Source organism: Triticum urartu, chromosome 6A (genome assembly GCF_056163025.1).
Source record: "Triticum urartu cultivar PI428250 chromosome 6A, HENAU_Tu73, whole genome shotgun sequence".
Lineage (NCBI taxonomy): Eukaryota > Viridiplantae > Streptophyta > Magnoliopsida > Poales > Poaceae > Triticum > Triticum urartu.
The window spans coordinates 73,942,896-73,963,251 of NC_141878.1; the positions used below are offsets into that span (position 1 = coordinate 73,942,896).

Genomic DNA, 20,356 nt, shown 5'->3' on the forward strand with positions numbered 1-20,356 from the left:
TCGTTCACAATTTTGCTCCAGTCTTTTACTATTAAGCATTCCTCGCTATTAGAAATCATGAATGCACTAAAGTGCATTGTAGGATATCTTGGCCGTAAGCTAACAATATTCATGGTACCTTTAGTCTCGATCCAATCAGGCACAACATTCATCGGGAGTACCTGTTAAAGAACATCGTATAGTAACATACTTAGCAATGAAGTTTAGCTTAAAAAATAATGTATGCAAAAGATGCACTGAGGAGAAATAGTAGAAATCTTACCATCTTTCCTAAATATATGTGACCGTAGTTCAGTATGAACACTATTGGTCGCACGTTTTGAGTACTAACATTTCTAAGTGCAGGAAAGAAATTTGTCTTGACAGCATCAAGATCCTCAAGCCATGAAACATAATGACTTGTCTCCTCGCAGTTTAGTTCAGCCCCGGGACAGTGGACGGTCCTGTCTACCAAGCGCCGGACATGTTTGCTTGATTGGAAGTAAGCTGTCAATATAAATTGAGATCTATTAATTATTTAACTGGTTCAAATAATCTCATATCGAAGACATAAATATGGTTGAGAAACTCACATAATGATAGAACTGGAGGCGTCTGCACATCGACCCAGATGTCTCTATTACCTTTAATATCATCTTCCGGACGAATATCAAAAGTGATAACCATATCAGGCTCAAATGCATAAGCCTTGCATAGTGCTTGCCAAGTTTTGCATTCAAAATAGGTGTATGTGTCTGCATTGTATAATTTGACGTTGAAGGTATAACCATGCTCGGTCTTCAAGTAAACTCTTTTTACCTCCATAGTTTCGTTAGGACTGAAACCTATCTTATCCAAGACAAAAATTCTTGCATGGCAGGGGATACGCTAGTAGAATAGTGAAAAATTAAAATTAAAAGGTGAAGCAAATGAAGCATAAGTCATGCTTAATTACGAAAAAAGACTTGTCGTTGTGACTTACTGTATGCACTTCGAAGTTCTCATCCAGCTTGATGCTGAAGCGTCTATCATCAACTAGAAAATTTCTGCCGCACAGGCCGCGCTGGTCTTCGCAGTATTCGCACATAATGAAATCGTGTTCGTTGTCAGATGACATTCCTATGTTCATAGGTGAAACATTAAGCACTTATTAGTTCTGTTAATTCAACTAGTTCAACTAAGCACTTACGAAGAATATACCTAATTAATTGAACTAATTCAACTAACTAGTTCAACTAATTAATTCAACTAAACTAGTTCTGTTAATTAGATAATGAAATCTCATATAACTAAATTAAATATATATGTAACATATAATTTATATCTAATATCTAACATATATGTTCATATATAGGTGAAACATTAAACACTTACTAGTTCTATTAATTCAACTAAGCATTTACTAAAAATAAACTAGTTCTATTAATTTCTTACTAAAATAAAGTAGGTAGTTCTATATAGTAATATTTTGATTAGATCATCAAATCTCATATACCTAAATTTTCTTACTAAAAATAAACTTGTTCTATTAATTTTCATACTAAAAATAAACTAGTTATATTAATTCAACTAGTTCAAATCTCATATATATACCTAATTAATATCTAGCTATACTAATTCAACTAGTTCAACTTGTTCTAATTCATGTAAAATATATTTTACATTAATATTTAACATTTTTTCTATATAATTCATCTAACATTAACATTCTAACATTATTATCTACGTAATTTATCTAACATTAATCTAAACAACAGAAAATAGAATAAGTAAAAACAATGTGTGTGTGTATGTGTGTGTGTGGTGTGTGTGTGTGTCTCTCTCTGTGTGTGTGTGTGGTGTGTGTGTGTGTGTCTCTCTCTGTGTGTGTGTGTACGACCGGGGAGCGGCGGCGTACGGGCGGCGGCGGGCGACGACGGGGCCGGGGACGGGCGCGGCGGGCGAGAGGCGGCGGCGACATACGGGCGCGGCGGGGACGACGGGCCGGGCGGTGACGGCGACGACGGGTGGCGGGGGCGACGGCGGTGACGGCGACGACGAGTGGCGTGGGCGACGGCGATGACGGGCGGCGGGGGCTGCGAGGGCGGCGCGCGATGGGCGACGGGCGCGGCGAAGAAGTTTGGATCAAGAAGAACTACTGGTGGGCGAAACTGATTTTTTTGTAGGTTCCATATATATAGGAGGGGTCTTTAGTGCCGGTTGGAGCCATCAACCGGTACTAAAGGCCTATTTTCGCCAGGCCAAGGGGCGGGAAACGGCCCCTTTAGTACCGGTTCGTGCCACGAACCGGTACTAAAGACCCCCCCCCTTTAGTACCGGTTGGAGCCACCAACCGGTACTAAAGGTTGTGCGCTGCCACCGGCGGTGCACAATGTTTAGTCCCACCTCGCCGAGTGAAGGGCAGCCGCACTGGTTTATAAACCCAGCCGCGGCTGCTCCTTTGAGCTTCTCTATATAGCAGGCTTCTGGGCCTAATTAACTAGGGCGCGCTGCCCTATGAGCCTGCTGGCCCTTCTGGGCCTGCATTTGCACACTCTAGGTCTGGCAGGCCCACTCGGCAGCGCGCCAACAAATTTTTTATATAGTTTTTTTTCTTTTCTGCATTATTTATTTTCTTCTATTTATTTTTGAGTAGTTTTCATATAGTTTTTTTTTTCATTTCTGCATAATTTATTTTCTTCTATTTATTTTTGAGTAATTTTTTGTATAGTTTTTTTATTTTCTGCATTATTTCTTTTCTTTTATTTATTGTCTTCTGGAAATTGAATGCTGCATACTGAACACAAAAGAAGTCTGGAGTTCAAATAAGTTTAAAAAACATTGAAGTGGCCGTGTAACAGATGAATTTTTATTTTCTGCATTATTTATTTTCTTCTATTTATTTTTGAGTAGTTTTTTATATAGTTTTTTTCTTTTCTGCATTATTTATTTTCTTCTATTTATTTTTGAGTAATTTTTTGTATAGTTTTTTTTTATTTTCTGCATTATTTTTCTTCTTCTATTTATTGTGTTCTGCAAATTGAATGATGCATACTGAACACAAAAGAAGTCCGGAGTTCAAATAAGTTTAAAAAACATTGAAGTGGCCGTGTAACAGATGAGTTCTCGTCCGAAACCCTGATACTCCGAAAGAGTTTGTCCAGTTTGTACACGAAGTGCGTCCAGTTTTTGCCGTGACCCTCTCTACTCTTTCGCACATGCTATGCGGATGATATGATGATACCATGCCAAGTTTCAACATTTTCAGAATTCATTTTGTAGTGATTTTCCCGAAAAACAACAAATGATGTCAGAACATGTTGGAAATTGATGACGTCGCTTTGAATGCTGCATACTAAACACAAAAAAAGTCCGGAGTTCAAATAAGTTTAAAAAACATTGAAGTGGCCGTGTAACAGACGAGTTCTCGTCCGAAACCCTAATACTCCGAAATAGTTTGTCCAGTTTGTACATGAAGTGCGTCCAGTTTTTGCCGTGACCCTCTCTACTCTTTCGCGCATGCTATGCGGGTGATATGATGATACCATGCCAAGTTTCAACATTTTCAGGATTCATTTTGTAGTGATTTTCAATTTCACGGTCATTTAGCTCTCTAAACAATTAGGTAAATGACCGAAAAACAACAAATGATGTCAGAACATGTTGGAAATTGATGACGTCGCTTTGAATGCTGCATACTGAACACAAAAGAAGTCCGGAGTTCAAATAAGTTTAAAAAACATTAAAGTGGCCGTGTAACAGATGAGTTCTCGTCCGAAACCCTGATACTCCGAAAGAGTTTGTCCAGTTTGTACATGAAGTGCGTCCAGTTTTTGCCGTGACCCTCTCTACTCTTTCGCGCATGCTATGCAGGTGATATGATGATACCATGCCAAGTTTCAACATTTTCAGGATTCATTTTGTAGTGATTTTCAATTTCACGGTCATTTAGCTCTCTAAACAATTAGGTAAATGACCGAAAAACAACAAATGATGTCAGAACATGTTGGAAATTGATGACGTCGCTTTGAATGCTGCATACTGAACACAAAAGAAGTCCGGAGTTCAAATAAGTTTAAAAAACATTGAAGTGGCCGTGTAACAGATGAGTTCTCGTTCGAAACCCTGATACTCCGAAAGAGTTTGTCCAGTTTGTACACGAAGTGCGTCCAGTTTTTGCCGTGACCCTCTCTACTCTTTCGCGCATGCTATGCGGGTGATATGATGATACCATGCCAAGTTTCAACATTTTCAGGATTCATTTTGTAGTGATTTTCAATTTCACGGTCATTTAGCTCTCTAAACAATTAGGTAAATGACCGAAAAACAACAAGTGATGTCAGAACATGTTGGAAATTGATGACATCGCTTTGAATGCTGCATACTGAACACAAAAGAAGTCCGGAGTTCAAATAAGTTTAAAAAACATTGAAGTGGCCGTGTAACAGATGAGTTCTCGTCCGAAACCCTGATACTCCGAAAGAGTTTGTCCAGTTTGTACATGAAGTGCGTCCAGTTTTTGCCGTGACCCTCTCTACTCTTTCGCGCATGCTATGCAGGTGATATGATGATACCATGCCAAGTTTTCAACATTTTCAGAATTCATTTTGTAGTGATTTTCAATTTCACGGTCATTTAGCTCTCTAAACAATTAGGTAAATGACCGAAAAACAACAAGTGATGTCAGAACATGTTGGAAATTGATGATGTCGCTTTGAATGCTGCATACTGAACACAAAAGAAGTCCGGAGTTCAAATAAGTTTAAAAAAACATTGAAGTGGCCGTGTAACAGATGAGTTCTCGTTCGAAACCCTGATACTCCGAAAGAGTTTGTCCAGTTTGTACACGAAGTGCGTCCAGTTTTTGCCGTGACCCTCTCTACTCTTTCGCGCATGCTATGCGGGTGATATGATGATACCATGCCAAGTTTCAACATTTTCAGGATTCATTTTGTAGTGATTTTCAATTTCACGGTCATTTAGCTCTCTAAACAATTAGGTAAATGACCGAAAAACAACAAGTGATGTCAGAACATGTTGGAAATTGATGACATCGCTTTGAATGCTGCATACTGAACACAAAAGAAGTCCGGAGTTCAAATAAGTTTAAAAAACATTGAAGTGGCCGTGTAACAGATGAGTTCTCGTCCGAAACCCTGATACTCCGAAAGAGTTTGTCCAGTTTGTACATGAAGTGCGTCCAGTTTTTGCCGTGACCCTCTCTACTCTTTCGCGCATGCTATGCAGGTGATATGATGATACCATGCCAAGTTTTCAACATTTTCAGAATTCATTTTGTAGTGATTTTCAATTTCACGGTCATTTAGCTCTCTAAACAATTAGGTAAATGACCGAAAAACAACAAGTGATGTCAGAACATGTTGGAAATTGATGATGTCGCTTTGAATGCTGCATACTGAACACAAAAGAAGTCCGGAGTTCAAATAAGTTTAAAAAAACATTGAAGTGGCCGTGTAACAGATGAGTTCTCGTTCGAAACCCTGATACTCCGAAAGAGTTTGTCCAGTTTGTACACGAAGTGCGTCCAGTTTTTGCCGTGACCCTCTCTACTCTTTCGCGCATGCTATGCGGGTGATATGATGATACCATGCCAAGTTTCAACATTTTCAGGATTCATTTTGTAGTGATTTTCAATTTCACGGTCATTTAGCTCTCTAAACAATTAGGTAAATGACCGAAAAACAACAAGTGATGTCAGAACATGTTGGAAATTGATGACATCGCTTTGAATGCTACATACTGAACACAAAAGAAGTCCGGAGTTCAAATAAGTTTAAAAAACATTGAAGTGGCCGTGTAACAGATGAGTTCTCGTCCGAAACCCTAATACTCCGAAAGAGTTTGTCCAGTTTGTACATGAAGTGCGTCCAGTTTTTGCCGTGACCCTCTCTACTCTTTCGCGCATGCTATGCAGGTGATATGATGATACCATGCCAAGTTTTCAACATTTTCAGAATTCATTTTGTAGTGATTTTCAATTTCACGGTCATTTAGCTCTATAAACAATTAGGTAAATGACCGAAAAACAACAAATGATGTCAGAACATGTTGGAAATTGATGACGTCGCTTTGAATGCTGCATACTGAACACAAAAGAAGTCCGGAGTTCAAATAAGTTATTAAAAATAAAAAAAGAGGTGCAATGCTGTTAATTTGCTTCAAGCCATTCGGAATAGTGTAGACTGCACTGCACATAGCTCAGTGCAATCTATGCTATTCCGCAAGGCTTGAAGCTAATCAACATGCAGGTGAGCATTGCAACTCTTCGTCATTGTCTGTGCACTCACGACTTATAAACTGCTCATATTGCCTCTCTTGGCGAGGTGGGACTAAAAATCAGTTTACAAAGAAACTCTAGTACCGGTTCATGTTAGTACCGGTTCGTGGCATAAACCGGTACTAAAGATTGCCCACGAACCAGTACTAATGATGCCCGCCCGCCTAGTCGTTGGAACCGGCACTAATGGTCACATTAGTGCCGGCTCAAATTCAAACCGGCACTAATGTGCTTCACATTTGACCCTTTTTCTACTAGTGTACATTCCAAAGTATTCTGCATGGTAGGGACTTGTTGCTGGAAGGACTGACTTGGAGAGTGGGCGACGGTACACGAATCCGCATCCATCACGACAGCTGGATACCACGCAAAGGAAGCCTGAGGCCACTGGGCCAGGTATACGTACATGGTGTAATGCGCGTGTGTGACCTGCTAAATGATACGAGTGACGCATGGGACAGGGACAAGCTTGAGGGCATGTTCACGCCGGATGATATACATGACATTCTCCAAATTTGCGTGGGTGGACAGGGATCAGAAGACTTCATGGCATGGAATTTTACCAAGAGTGGACAGTTTTCGATCAAATCTGCCTACCATCTATGCATGGAAAAGAAACATGCAAGAGCAGGACAACCGGACTCTTCATCGTCAGTGGCGACTCATCGGGGTTGGCTTGCGCTGTGGGGAACCAATGCCCCCGGTAAAGAGCTGATTCACACTTGGAGATTGATCAAAAATGATTTGGCCGTTGATGTCGAGCTGCGCCGGTGACATATCAAGGATGGTGTCTTTTGCCCAGCGTGTGGCAGAGAAGAGACGCTGCATCATCGTTTTTGGTCCTGCTACCACTCGACTTTGTTTTGGAAGGAGATGGCTCGGTATTGGGGGCGTGGGTGGCGATCCCACCTATATCGATGAGCACCCAGAGCTCACTCGCGTCGTGGATGCTACAATGGCTGATGGAGGCGGCGGAGGATGAAAAGGTCATGCTGATTCGGGGTCTCTATGCATTGTGGTTAGCAAGGAACGACGCACGCGGCGAAAAAAAGATTGAGAACCCAGAGCAGATTGCAAGAAGAGTGGCCACACTAATGGAGGAGTGAAAGACTGTTCATGGTTGCCTCCCCACCAAGGGTGGATGAAGGTCAATGTCGACGGAGCTAAGGCTCGAACAGGACTGGGTGGAGGCGGGGGGAGGGGGGTGATATTCAAAGATGAAGCTGGGGCGTTCAGAGGGGTAGCAGCGGATTTCTTTCCAAATGTCTCCGAGCCATTAGTTGCCGAGCTCCTAGCGTGTAGGAGAGCGATTCTGCTCGCACTACAACGAGATATTCACAGGCTGCACCTCGAGACAGATTGCCAGGCACTAGTTGGGATGATCAAGGAGCGGGAGCGGAACCTGTCATATGTAGGACAAGTGGTGGAGGAGGTGAAGGGCCTGATCGCTATGTTGAATGAGTTCAAGATTACCTGGGTACGTAGGACAGCAAATGGGGCTGCCCATATGCTGACGCGTGTAGGGGTTAGTAGTAGAGTTTCAGTTTTTTGGGATTCAGTCCCCCCCTAATTGCATCCTTAGCATTGTATCAGACGAGATTGCTATTTTAGTATAATAAAGTGGAGGACTGAACTTAAAAAAAAAGAATGTTCTTCGAGTTAACATAGATTGAAAAACGTTCCTGTATCATATGACGGAGGGAGGATAAGAACAAAGAAAGAAAAAAATTAAAATTTTACACGGGTCTTTACATAAATCTCACAAATAAAGCATCAACTTAGATGGAGACTTGATTAAATTCGACTGAGATTAGCAATCCCATTTATTTATTTACCTTTTATAATTATTTACAAATGTAATACATTATGATTGAGCGTGGATTTCTTGCTCCTGGGCTAACAAATTCTGAAAATCAAAATTTTAAATTTTAAAATGATCTGAAACAAAATACACACCTACATACGGATGTAATACTATGTTATTTTTCACGATGAAATACACACACGAATTTATTTTTTTCTATTGCTCGCATATGAAGGTATTAGGTCATGAAACTTTGCACACTAGTAGAAAACATACCTATGTACATGTGTGCTTTTATAAGATTTTTCTAAACTTCAAATCCAGACTTATTTTTTTTTCAAAACCTAGGTTCCATGCCGGTAGAACACAAAAGTAATTTTAGATATCCTCGCGGTAGCAACGGCGCACACTTAAGCATATCTTGATTAAGAAAAAACAAAGACATAGAACAATAAAAGTATTGTTTAAGCGTATTTTTGCCAATAAAAGAATACATGTAAAAATTGCTTATCAAGATAATACAACTCATGTATACGCAATAATGAATTAGCATATAATTTGGGAATAGCTACCAATTGTGTGCATGCGAGTTTTACACGTCACATCTATATCTATTGTAGAAAATATGAGGAGAACATATGCAACGGAATAAACAACATAAAAAGAATACCACGCACTATAGTAATACACAAGTGGAGTTGGAAGAATATGAAGGGAATTAAAACTTCAAAGAGGGTGTAAATGAAAAAAAATAGGACATGAGTTTTCTCTCTCCCATGTGCGGTTTTTTAAACATGTTTTTGTATATTTTTTACGTTTTCTTGTTTATTCTTTTTTCCATTTAAAAAAAAATTCATGAACTTTCTTTCAAATTCTATGAACTTTTCCAAATTTGTGATTTTTTTAGTTTCATGTTTTTTAAAAATTCCATAAATTTTTAAAATTCACAAACTTTTTTTCCAAATTCCGTTATCACTTCTGAAGTTCATGAATACTTTTAAATTCACGAACTCTTTTCCAAATTTATAAAAAAATTGTGAACTCTTTCACAAATTGACTAACATTTTTTTAACTCCTTAACTTCTTCCAAATCTATCTTTCAATTTCCATATTTTTTAAAAAAATTCGAAAACTTTTTTCCAAATTCCGTAATCATTTCTCAAGTTCATGGATATTTTAAATTTACGAACTCTTTTTCACATTCATATTTTCTTTAATCTGTGAACTCTTTCTCAAATTTACGAACATTTCTTTAGTTCCTTATTTTTCTCCAAATCTATCATGCAAAAAACATAACGAACGAGCAGCAAGTGAACGAACAAGAAGAAATAACAACCCAAGTAACCAAGCAAACTTCCTTTTTCGGCGACCCGCGCGAGCAGCAGCTCCGCAGGCCAGAGAGTTGCACGCGAGCATCAGCACCGTTGAGTTTTTTTTCCCCTCGTTTCTGGACGAAAACGTGACTTTTTATATAGATCCGGACATATGTAGAACGATATTTATGACTAATCACAAAGTGGTCTCTATACACGGTTACAACTTACAAGACCCAAGCGGATCCGTGTATTGAAAGGCTAATATACAGGCATCGTAGAGGAAGAAGGCAGTCTTATCGTGTGAAGCTATGCAGGTTTCACTGGTCCCTGTCACGATCACGGTAGATTGGCTGTGCCGTCCACTTGAAGTGCAGGTTCAGCTTTCCAGATTTAGCACCTTGCAGCACATATGTATCTTGGAACTCGCCTTCGAGTATCGCCCTGGTAAGTGTCAAGATGCATCTCCCTATGTAATCCTGCAATTTCAACGGATAAGGAGTTGGTCTGAAAAAACAGAACCATAGATCTGATCAACAGGTTCGAGCTTATTGATAACGAGTTTAGTCTGAGAAAACAGAACCACAGATCCGATCAACAGCTTTGAGCTTATAGGGCACAAAATTAGCTCAAAACCACACATGGATTTTTAGTGCAGTACTCGGGCCAAAACTTCCCACATCTTATTGCTACTACTGGAGGGTAAAGTTTTGAGCTAGTTAGTTGGACCAAGACTTTTTTTTTTCTGAAAAACACAGTATAAACGCAGGCGCTCACAAATATGAACACATGCTCCCCCACCCTACCCCTATGAGCATCTTCGAGAGACTGAGCCGGTGCATGTTTCAAAACCTATCAGGACCATCTCCGTGTGTAGCACCACGCCCAAATGCCATGGTAATGCACTTGGATATATGCAGCAACCTCATTGATGCCTTCTCCTCATACACTGTTGTCCCCTCCCCTTAATCATACGCCATTCTATGTGAGCTTTTCAGGGGATGAAGGAATGGAAGTACACCTTGAAAGATGAGAGATAGACCTTTTGGAAGGAGATATCACACAGAAAGCCAGATTAGATACATTGTTGCGGTGTTGCCCCTCCCCCCAAACAAGTTACGAGTAACCCCCTGATTAATTATTTCTCGCGCTTTATCCCCTCATCACTGGTAGCACAGATCATGTGCATCAAATACCCATCCGTTGTAGCACGGTATTCTCGTTACTACGGATTTTTTCGCGTTTTTCTGGGATCCACAAAGATCATTTCTGAAAAGGATGCAGCTACACTCCCATGATTTGATGGTTGACGCACAAAAATCTCACCTGTTGTGGCAAACACATTGCAAAACCACACAAAAAGTTGTATGAGTAAGTTAAGGAGATGCTGGTGTACAACCCCACCACCTGGCTCAAACCAAATTGTGGTGGCTTTCTTAATTCTTTCTTAATACTCCCTCCGTCCCAAAGCAAGTGTCTCAACTTCAGTATAACTTTGTACTAAAGTTAGTACAAAGTCGAGACACTTATTTTCGGATGGAGAGAGTATTTAAAAAGAAACATAGTCCCTTCATTTTATATCCGCACTTTTTTATCCAATGACCAGCATGAAAAACCCGTCGTACAATCAGCGTTATGAAAACACATATATTCATATGCCTAGTCAAAAATTAAACGCATATTTTAGTATGTTACACAGACAAAACCTATCTGATATAACTATGGAAAGGCAGTAGTAACACAAGCAGGACAATCTCAAAGCCAAACGGAAACAATATAAGGAGAAAATAAGTGTACACGAGCTACACAAGATAAAGACAGAAACACACCTTTCCAAATGTATCATGGTCCCATACTTCCACAATGAGCAAATCATGCAGGGCATCTTCTACTACAAAATCAAATGTCTGATTCCATATTGGATTTAACGTCTCAGTCACAACCTGCAAATACATTGGAATCATATGTGGGAAAAAAATAAGAACAGCACTGCAGATGGAGATAAGAGAGTACCCTAGTCTTCTTTTTGGTTTCCCCCTTCTTCAGGTACAGGACGACAAACGGGTCAGCCTTCCCCATCACATCCATTGCTGGTATGTCCTCTGCAGATATAACAGTTACTGAAAGGACTCCTCTCGTAATAACATTTTTCCTCTGGTTGACATCATATCCATTAGATTCCGTCTTGAGGACCTTTTCCAAAGAAGTTAACTGGATCTGACCAGCAAAAGGATTGGAAACCCCTTCTTGTTTCTCAAAAGGGTAGTACAGGAGCTCTAGGTGGACCTGAAGAGTGAACAAATCTTTAGCCTCTCCACAAGAAACCCAACAGAGATATTTTCATGATGATATAATTACAGAAAATGAAGAGTGAACAAATCTTTAGCCTCTCCACAACATATCTTTATCACCACAGTTTAGGGGATTATGTCCCGGTATATGATACTCCCTCCGTTCACAAATATATATGTTTTGGATATTTCAATATGGACTACATACGGGCTGAAATGAATGAACAAACACACTAAGACGTGTCCATATGCATCCGATTCAGAAAGAAGTTAGAACATCTTATATTTGTGAACGGAGGGAGTACTTTGTTGTCAATATTGATTGGCCAAGAGAAGCAAAGCCAAGATGCGTGATGATTAGTACTCCTCTTTGATTGTTAACTTGGTAGGTGAGAACAACGTCTGACAATTACTAGTAAATTAGTTTCTTTATTAAAAGAATACCAATGGTATTGCCGTGAAAATGAAGCTCTGATGCCTCTACTCTAAGAATCAGTGTATTCAGAAGGAAATTATGGATAATATTGCAACTATAAATACCCATCATACTAATCAGCAGTCACCTTTCTTGCCAGTTTAGGCATTAAGGAAATAAAGTTGACAAAAATTGTAAGTGTATATCTATACTCCTATATTATATATACCAATATAATATTAAATCAATCACATGTACATAGTTTTTATCATTTATGCCACTGGTTAAGTCTCACTACTCAGTTTTGTCACTAAGAATTTCAACTGCTCAAAAATGCCATCGCTTCGTTAGGTGCATGCTAAAAAAATGCCACTGGACACCTTTACTGTCAGCTCAAATCTCGTTTGCCATGTTATAATGACCAGAATACCTATAGACCAACATGTCAGCTCTCCCTCTATCTCACTACAATAAAGTATGGGTCCCACTTGATCCCAACAGCGTTCTTATTTCCCTCTAAAATTATTCGCTTACTTACTCCTGACAAGTGGGGTCCACACTTATCATTGTGAGATAGAGAGAGCTGACATGTGGGTATAGGGGAATTTTTGTCATATAACATGGTCAACGAGTTTGACCTCACAATAACGATGTCTAATGGCATTTTTGAGCAAACATCTAATGAAATGATGGCATTTTTTAGATATCTAATGGCATTTTGAGCAAGCATCTCACGTAACGATGGCACTTTTTAGCAGTTGTAATTTCTAATGGCAAAACTGAGTAGTGGGACACAACTAGTGGCATAAATGATAAAAACCCATTTTAAAAATATTTATACCGACAAATAAGCTGAAATATAATATTTTTCTTAGATACAAAATTGTGATAAATTGTTGACGTAAGTTTCTCTATCCTTCTGGTACTGCCCACAAATAGGAAAACTGCGAAATATGTATTTGTGGCGACTTGGTTCATTGACAATCTCGATAACTTGCTAGACAAATCTAATACACTCTGAATTTGTAGATTTGACTGAATTATAGTGTCAATGTCGCTGAATATCGGCGACATAATACATTTTCCTAAAATGACGATCTCAACATACACACACACACACACACATGCACATACCACACACTGCCATCGCTACACATACACATTGACGAAGTGTATACTGAACACAAACATTGTGATGCTTGAAAATTTAAGTCATTACTAACACTTCATTGATAGGCATATCAATCTAGGTTTAACATCTTCCATGTCACCGACACGTATTGTTCTTTTGACAAAAATGATGTACTCCCTCTGTCCCAAAATATAAGAACGTTTTTCACACTACAGTAATGTCAAAAACGTTCTTATATTATGGGACGGAGGGAGTACTTTTCAATGATAAGCAACGTACTCACATGTGTGTAAGTGTAATGATTTACTTGTAATCGTAAAAGAAGTAACAAACATTGACAGCCCAAATATATCCTAAATAACATATTTATAGGCTTTATGAAGTCTTAACAGCTCAGTTCCACTCATAGCTAGAAGACTCTAGAAAACACTGCGTAAAGGTTAGGAAAAATATGACTTATGGACCAAGTTATCTAGAATGTAGTAGAAGTATGTGGAGGGAGACAAAATTGGATTTAATTCTGTTAACTTCCTGGCAGAGCCATGAGTTGGTCGCGAGATCTTATGGATTTCACCTCTAGCCTACCCCAACTTGTTTGGGACTAAAGGCTTTGTTGTTGTTGTTGTTGTAACTTCCTGGCAGAAAATTTGAATCGAACCAAGGACATAAGAGAAGGGAGAGATAGCAGATTAGGCTGACAGTGACACGCTGTCGTCAGTTCAGGCAGTGGTGTCGTCAGACAAGAAGACCAAATTTACCAGGCAGCAAGGCCTGCTTGGAAAGCGGGCAGAGACAGTGGATAAGGATGACCCGACCCAGTGTTCCCAGTGTCAGGCATGATATGACCGGAGGCCATCTTCGTCGTCCAGCTAACTGGTGGGGAAGGGCAAACAGTGGATGCTTGGAGTAACATTCAGAAAATGCTAGGAAGATGGGTTCACAGGACTTGGTTATATCAACACCTCACTTAAATCGCTTTCTTAATTTTTATCAAAATAAAAAATAAATGAATAGCAAAAGTGGCAGGATATGTTCCTTACAATCTTACACTGAGAATCATAGTACTAATCAGCCACACATTCATAATAGTAAAAAAGAAAATAACAGGAAACCATGACAGCAATGTTATGGTTTCACCACATATTATAACTCCGTATATGGAGTAGAAAAGTTATGCTGAAAAGTGTAACAACTGACCTGACCACGAGGTTTCTTATCACGCTGAATTTCCAGGTCTTTCACAAGTTCCAACCAAACATCCTTGACCTTTCCAGGCGTAACATCCGATAAGTCTACTCGAGCGCAGCCAATAATCTCTGACGGCTGGAGCCCTTCGTCATCGTAAATTTTCACAGTCAGGTGCTGGGTAGATGAGTCCTCCACCACAAATTCATAGTGTTCATTCCAGATGGGGTTCAAATCATTGTTCTGCAGCACAATATATGTAAGGATATATCTTCTTTGATTTGACCAGATGAGCACAACTCACTTACTATTGTTTTGCTTTTCTTCGTTTTTGCACTCAGTGGACGTATGTATAGCACAGCAAAAGGGTCAGACTTCCCAACGAGGTCCTTGTTCTTCAAATCCCTAGCTTCCACAAGTTTTACTTCTAATAATCCAACAGGTTTTAGCTCCAGATCACTGAAAATAGCAGGCCTATTATCACTACTATGGAAACAGGCATGTAAGTTATACTCCCAAATTATCAAAGCAGTTAATTACCTATAATCTCCTGGCACAATGGGGACAATTATGCGATTAGGCCATGTCAGTGTGTCCTCGATGGTATCACGTATTGTTCCCTGAATTGTTTCCTGAGCTGAGATGTGCAAAACAGTATGTATAATGTAGTTTAGTTGATAATGTACGGTTACCAAACCTCAATTGCATCAGAAATTCCAGGAATTGCTGTCATTTCGCCACCAACAACTTTGAGGGTAAAATCCACCTTGCTCTACAATCAAATCAATGATATCATGCAACCTGTGATTTTTTTCCTCAAGATCACAAGATTGGATAGAACAGATATACCTTCTCTCTCAAAGAAACGCAAACAGCTCCAAAGCATGGGAGTTCGGCTACCAGAGGCTTAAAGAGTAGCCGTAGTGTGCCTGTGAATCCAATATTTTTCACCTAGAGATGAAAGGACTTAGAGAATGATAATTAGTACTCGATATAAGGTTATACCATGGTGCAATAAAAACTAATAAGAAAACAAGGTTAATGTGTAGCATTACACAAAGTAAAGCTTCAGTGATGAAACTTGTAAACTGAGACAGTGTTCTTTCTTTTCCCTCCCAAAAACTGAACCAATAGTACTACGCGCATGCACTTCTAATTGAAGGAAACTGAATCTTCAAACTGCAATTGGTAGGACTAAGTACAATCGGTCCTTGCTTTTTTCTTGACAAACAATAAGGGTACTCCATAGTAAGATAAGATCATGTTTTGGAACTGCATGGTACTAAAAAAATCTGTGTTAATTTCCATTTGCAACATTTGTAAGTTACCTGTACAGGAAGTGAAATTCCCAGAGTTGTTTGAATGTCAAGTACTATATTGGGATTACCATCCCACTGCATATCAAGCTCCATAGTAATACCAGCACTGTCGCTATCCAGAATTTGAACTCCTGAAAAGTTTTGCTAGAATGATCAACAAAAACCAAGGATGTTTATTTGTAGGAGAACATCAACCATTGTATCATAATTTCGATAAGATGCAGCAAATCATCGTAAACCTAAGCTGAAGCATGAGATGTCTTCTTATTTGATTATATGAAATGATTTGAGATATGCAGAATACTTCAGGGCTTTTTTTTCAAATAAAGAAGTATTCACGACGTACAATGCAGTAGCAAAACAGGGCATTCTGGCCTGGGCATGTGTAAAAGCTGAGCACAGAGCTTTGGTTCATGGAGCATGAAAAGATTTATTGCTAAAACAGGAGTGCAAACAAAGATTATGATTCTCTTACCGGGTTTGTTTGGAGAAACAAAGCCATGCAACAATTATGACAAGAGTGAACATGTTAAAATTGTTTGACAGAGCTACAAAAATTATCAATCAAATCATCTCATCACTATCCAACTAAATGCCTGGTCATAACTGGTGACACAATCACTCTACATATCTAACCCCAGCAAATCATCCCCTCTTGTTTCAACTCCAGCTCCATCTTATCATTTTTTAACAAGATAATGTGCCACTCTACTTATTCCTCCCTCCTCCAACATTAGACGGGCACCAATTGTCATAAAGGCACCCCCAGTGTGATATGTACAAATTATGATGAGCTTGACACAGATATACTAAATGCATCCTCCTTTTTTTGAAATGAGGCAAAAGACTTGCCATTTTCATTAATTAAGAAGAGAGTAAGAGTTGCCCGGTTAACTCGCAGAAAACCGAGCTAAATCCGTTACAACCCAATCCATATTACAAAGAACATGGCACCACCGGCCGACCTGGCCACCAACGTGAACACCACAAAGCAACGTACTTTTTAGAGATGCCATCCTTATGACACAGTTGAGTTTTCCAACTGTCATCATAGATAGTATTTGTTATAATGCAAGCATTAGTTAAAATCACATGCGACCTAAGTCGTCATTTACCCAGCAATTGGAAGCTCTACAGAACCTGTCATATCAGTTCAAAGACTAAGTGCCTATTAAAGAGAATTATTTGAAGTATGCCCGAGTCTAGGAGCATAGATTATATAAATACAAGGAGCGAACAACTACCACCTGCAGCCGAACAAGAGCACAAGGGGTTGGGGGTGGGGGTGGCATAGGAAGCCAAATGACAATGTGTTGCTTCATCCTTCCATTGAAAATGAGAATTAAGTCCTGGCCGCTTTCTTACTAGCAGCATTGTCCAAAAAAATTAAACCAAATTGAACTACATATTTCACTTATGGCTACTGTATCAAAAGAACATAGCCAAATCAAACAAAATGTTAGCAAAACAATAAATAAAATGATTTCTGGCTGGCAATTGATGTCCTCTTCCAGCTTCTTTAAGTAGACAGTGAACCGTTCTCTGTGTAAGTCGTTTGACAACCTCTAGGCATACTTTACTCTCTTGTAAGTGTGGCACTCAAATTTACATGGTGAAAAGGGCATGCGTGTGAGAACTAATTATGTCTCTTAAGAGAAAAAATCTACTATGCATGGGGATAAATAAGGTGACGGACTTTACTCCTTAATTCTTGTGCGCAAAAGTAAAGGCTTGTCTACGCAAACTATACCATACTATACCGGTATATTATACTGTCCGATACAAAAAGAATGACCATTTATCCATCAACAAATTATCAAGATTTTATAACAATGTCCTACCTGTAAACTGAGGAGCAACAGTACCAAGTGTCAACTTTGAGAAATGGATGGAGGCCAAAATGAATGACTTGTACTGCTCGAATACAGGCTCCACAGAAGATTTTATCAGTTCCGATGCAGCCTACAATAACCAGACTTGCCATCCTAAGTAAACTTCCAATATCCAGAAGACGCAGTAGGAAAACTCAGTATCTTGTATCAGAACTATAGTAGATACTTAAATGAAGCTGGAATAGCACCTCATTGACAAATGGCCAGATTTTCACCAATTCTTGATTCAGCCATTTAAGCTGTAGAAGTTAAATAAAATAAGGTATCAGTACAACATTAGATAAGGCCAAGGTCATTCAATCATTTAAGCTATGAAAAACAGAAAACTAAGGTATCAGCACAACATTGGGAAACACCAAGGTCAAAGCTTAATAGAATGTTAAGAGAGAGAAAGGCTCAACTTCTGCTTTTGGTTGAAAGATACCCACGATGGATAGGCCTCAGTAGGAATAAGTGTCTTCAGATCTTGAACAGACAATTTTGAGAAAGATGAAACTGTAGCAGCCTGCAGACAGGTAAAATTATGGTGAGAATTGACCAGTCCACAAACAAGTGTTGCTGTAGGAAGATATTCTTGTCAGCAAATAATAGTTGCTAGGTTCTCAAGATAATTTTTTCACAGCTCACCAAAATTTAAAAGTGGGAGTGGTGGAACTAAGGGGGTGTTTGTTTCCAGGGACTTTTTTTGTGTAGAGACTAGAAAAAGTCCCTCTTAGAGACTTTTTTACCAAACGGGAGGGACTTTTTAGGGACTAAACTAGGCATTTGGGACTAAATGAAGAAGACTCTCAAGGAGAGTCTTTTTGGGACTTTTTGGGACTTTTCCAACAATGTCCCTCCATGCACCCATTGGCCCGCCACCCCATGGTGTTGTTTGAGTGTTATTTTTATATATACTAGGGGCAACATGGTCATTTAATAACCTCTAGCAAGGGACTAGGGACTTTTTAGTCTCTGGAAACAAACAGGGAGGGACTTTTTAGGGACTAGGGACTTTTTAGTTGGGACTAGAAAAAGTCCTAGGACTAGAGAACCAAACACCACCTAAGAGTTGCACAGGGTAGTCAGTAAACCAAAGCATTAATTACTTTTAAAAAAAGGTGTTTTCACTTTTTGGAATGCTCATCTCAATGTAAGGACGTATTCAAAGTGCACAATTCACACAGGGCACCTAGCGGCGGACAAGCAATACCGCCTTGTGCAAGCCGAGATGAAGCACCTAGCGGCTAAGGTGTGGCATGTGGACGCTGCCACCATGGGACCCCATCATCGTGTTCAGTCTTGCGCACGGCACCGCCCCGAGTTACTTGTGCATGCGCATCATGCTGCTGACGACTGCTGGCAGATGCCCTGTACCCCACCAGGCCACCACCTCTCCCAACGTGCTGCCCGGCGCGTCGGAGGGCGCTGCTGCGGTCGCCGACAACGGCTACAACCTGCGCGTCGGCCATCACGGAGCTTGTGCGGCTCGCAGCGGAGCGCACAGAGGCTGACAGGGGCCAGGGAGCCGAGGCATGAAGAGGCCAGCAGACCCGGGCGGAGCTGTACGTTTGGCCAGCAGCACGGAGGGCACAGGGCTGCTGCTCGTGTCGCCTAGTCGTCGAGCGGAGCAGCCTTACGGCCGGAGGCCGGCAAGGACCAGAGCCAACTCGCCGGAGGCCTCCATGCCCGCGCCCCCCCCCCCCCCCCCCCCCCCTGCTGCTAGACGCGCGCCAACTGCTCGTCAAAATGCCCAGCTGAGTTAGACTGAATGCAGCTAATGGCGAAGCCGCAGCCGTAAATATACCCGAACTGGAAACAACAAGCGTGATCAGGATCAAAGCCTAGTAGCAATTATGGCCCGTATAAATGAACCACCCATGCCTCCACAATTAATCCGCACCGCCCAACATGAATACTAGCAATTGATTTCCAATCAGCAGCGTCCTAACCCAACATTTCCTAATTTCGAGCACCTGCAGAGGCACAGATTGACGGACAAACCCAGCGGCCAACCGAATCGCGTCGGAATCGGATCACCGCAATCGCGCGCGAGGGAACGAGAAATTGGAAACGCGAGGAGGGGGCGGGGTTCGTGGCGCGTACCAGCTGGCGGCGCTGCTCGGCGCGGGAATTCTCGATGCGCGCGAACGCCATGACGACGCCGACGCCGAGCACCAGCCCCAGCAGGGCGCCGAAGAGGAACGCCATGGCCCGCCGCCCTGGCGCGCGATCGAGGTCGAGCTGCGCGCGTGTGGTGGGCGGTGGCGCACGGGCCGGATTGCTCGGTGGATGCGGAGAAGGTGCGTGCGCGGAGCAGTGCCGCTCCCTCCCCTTTCCGCCTTGAATTATGTTCCCCTTTCTAGTGGACAACACCTATTCGTTTCTGCTCTGGGATGTGCTTTGCGTAGGGCGTCGACCACGGTGCGGGGCACGTGCCACGCAGATAGATTGGCAGCGGGTAGTGTGTGGAGATTTGTGTTGCGTTTAATATTCTGGCCTGGATTTGGTTCCTTGCTTGGGGATGGGGACAGAATGGACCAGATGCCTCTCCGTGTGCTTCCTATGGCTTCCGCCGTTCCACCGGAGGCCACGTGCTCCGCCGGAGGGCCACGTGGTGGAGATCACCGGCAAGCTTCTGAGAGATTCAACGATCCCTCTGTTCATTTGTATAAAACCTTCAAGGCGTTTTATACATGCAAAATAGCTCATTTTCAGTTATCTGAAATGATTTATAAAAATGAACGGAGGGAGTAGTTTATATCTGTCG

General features: G+C 40.9%; 1 protein-coding gene across 1 annotated transcript; it reads right to left on the bottom strand.

Moving 5' to 3' along the window:
* Positions 1 to 9,401: 9,401 nt before the first annotated feature.
* LOC125512211 (synaptotagmin-5) lies at positions 9,402 to 20,025 on the bottom strand. Its single transcript, XM_048677299.2, has 13 exons — positions 19,693 to 20,025; positions 18,008 to 18,112; positions 17,796 to 17,846; positions 17,557 to 17,677; positions 15,725 to 15,846; positions 15,246 to 15,347; positions 15,094 to 15,168; positions 14,937 to 15,016; positions 14,705 to 14,855; positions 14,409 to 14,639; positions 11,387 to 11,659; positions 11,203 to 11,316; positions 9,402 to 9,852 (listed from the first exon to the last, which is right to left on the bottom strand). The coding sequence occupies exons 1-13, from the start codon at positions 19,795 to 19,797 to the stop codon at positions 9,694 to 9,696; spliced, it is 1,689 nt and encodes a 562-aa protein (XP_048533256.1). The 5' UTR covers positions 19,798 to 20,025; the 3' UTR covers positions 9,402 to 9,693.
* Between the last annotated feature and the right edge of the window lie 331 nt (positions 20,026 to 20,356).

What these genes read in the sequence shown, in the direction of transcription:
- LOC125512211 (XM_048677299.2), bottom strand. Translation starts at nt 19,797, where the DNA reads ATGGCGTTCCTCTTCGGCGCCCTGCTGGGGCTGGTGCTCGGCGTCGGC. An exon ending in CTTTCAACCAAAAGCAGAAG is followed by an intron (nt 17,847 to 18,007) that starts TTGAGCCTTTCT and finishes TAACTTCTACAG; the next exon opens with CTTAAATGGCTGAATCAAGA. An exon ending in TGTTGCTCCTCAGTTTACAG is followed by an intron (nt 15,847 to 17,556) that starts GTAGGACATTGT and finishes AAAACTTTTCAG; the next exon opens with GAGTTCAAATTCTGGATAGC.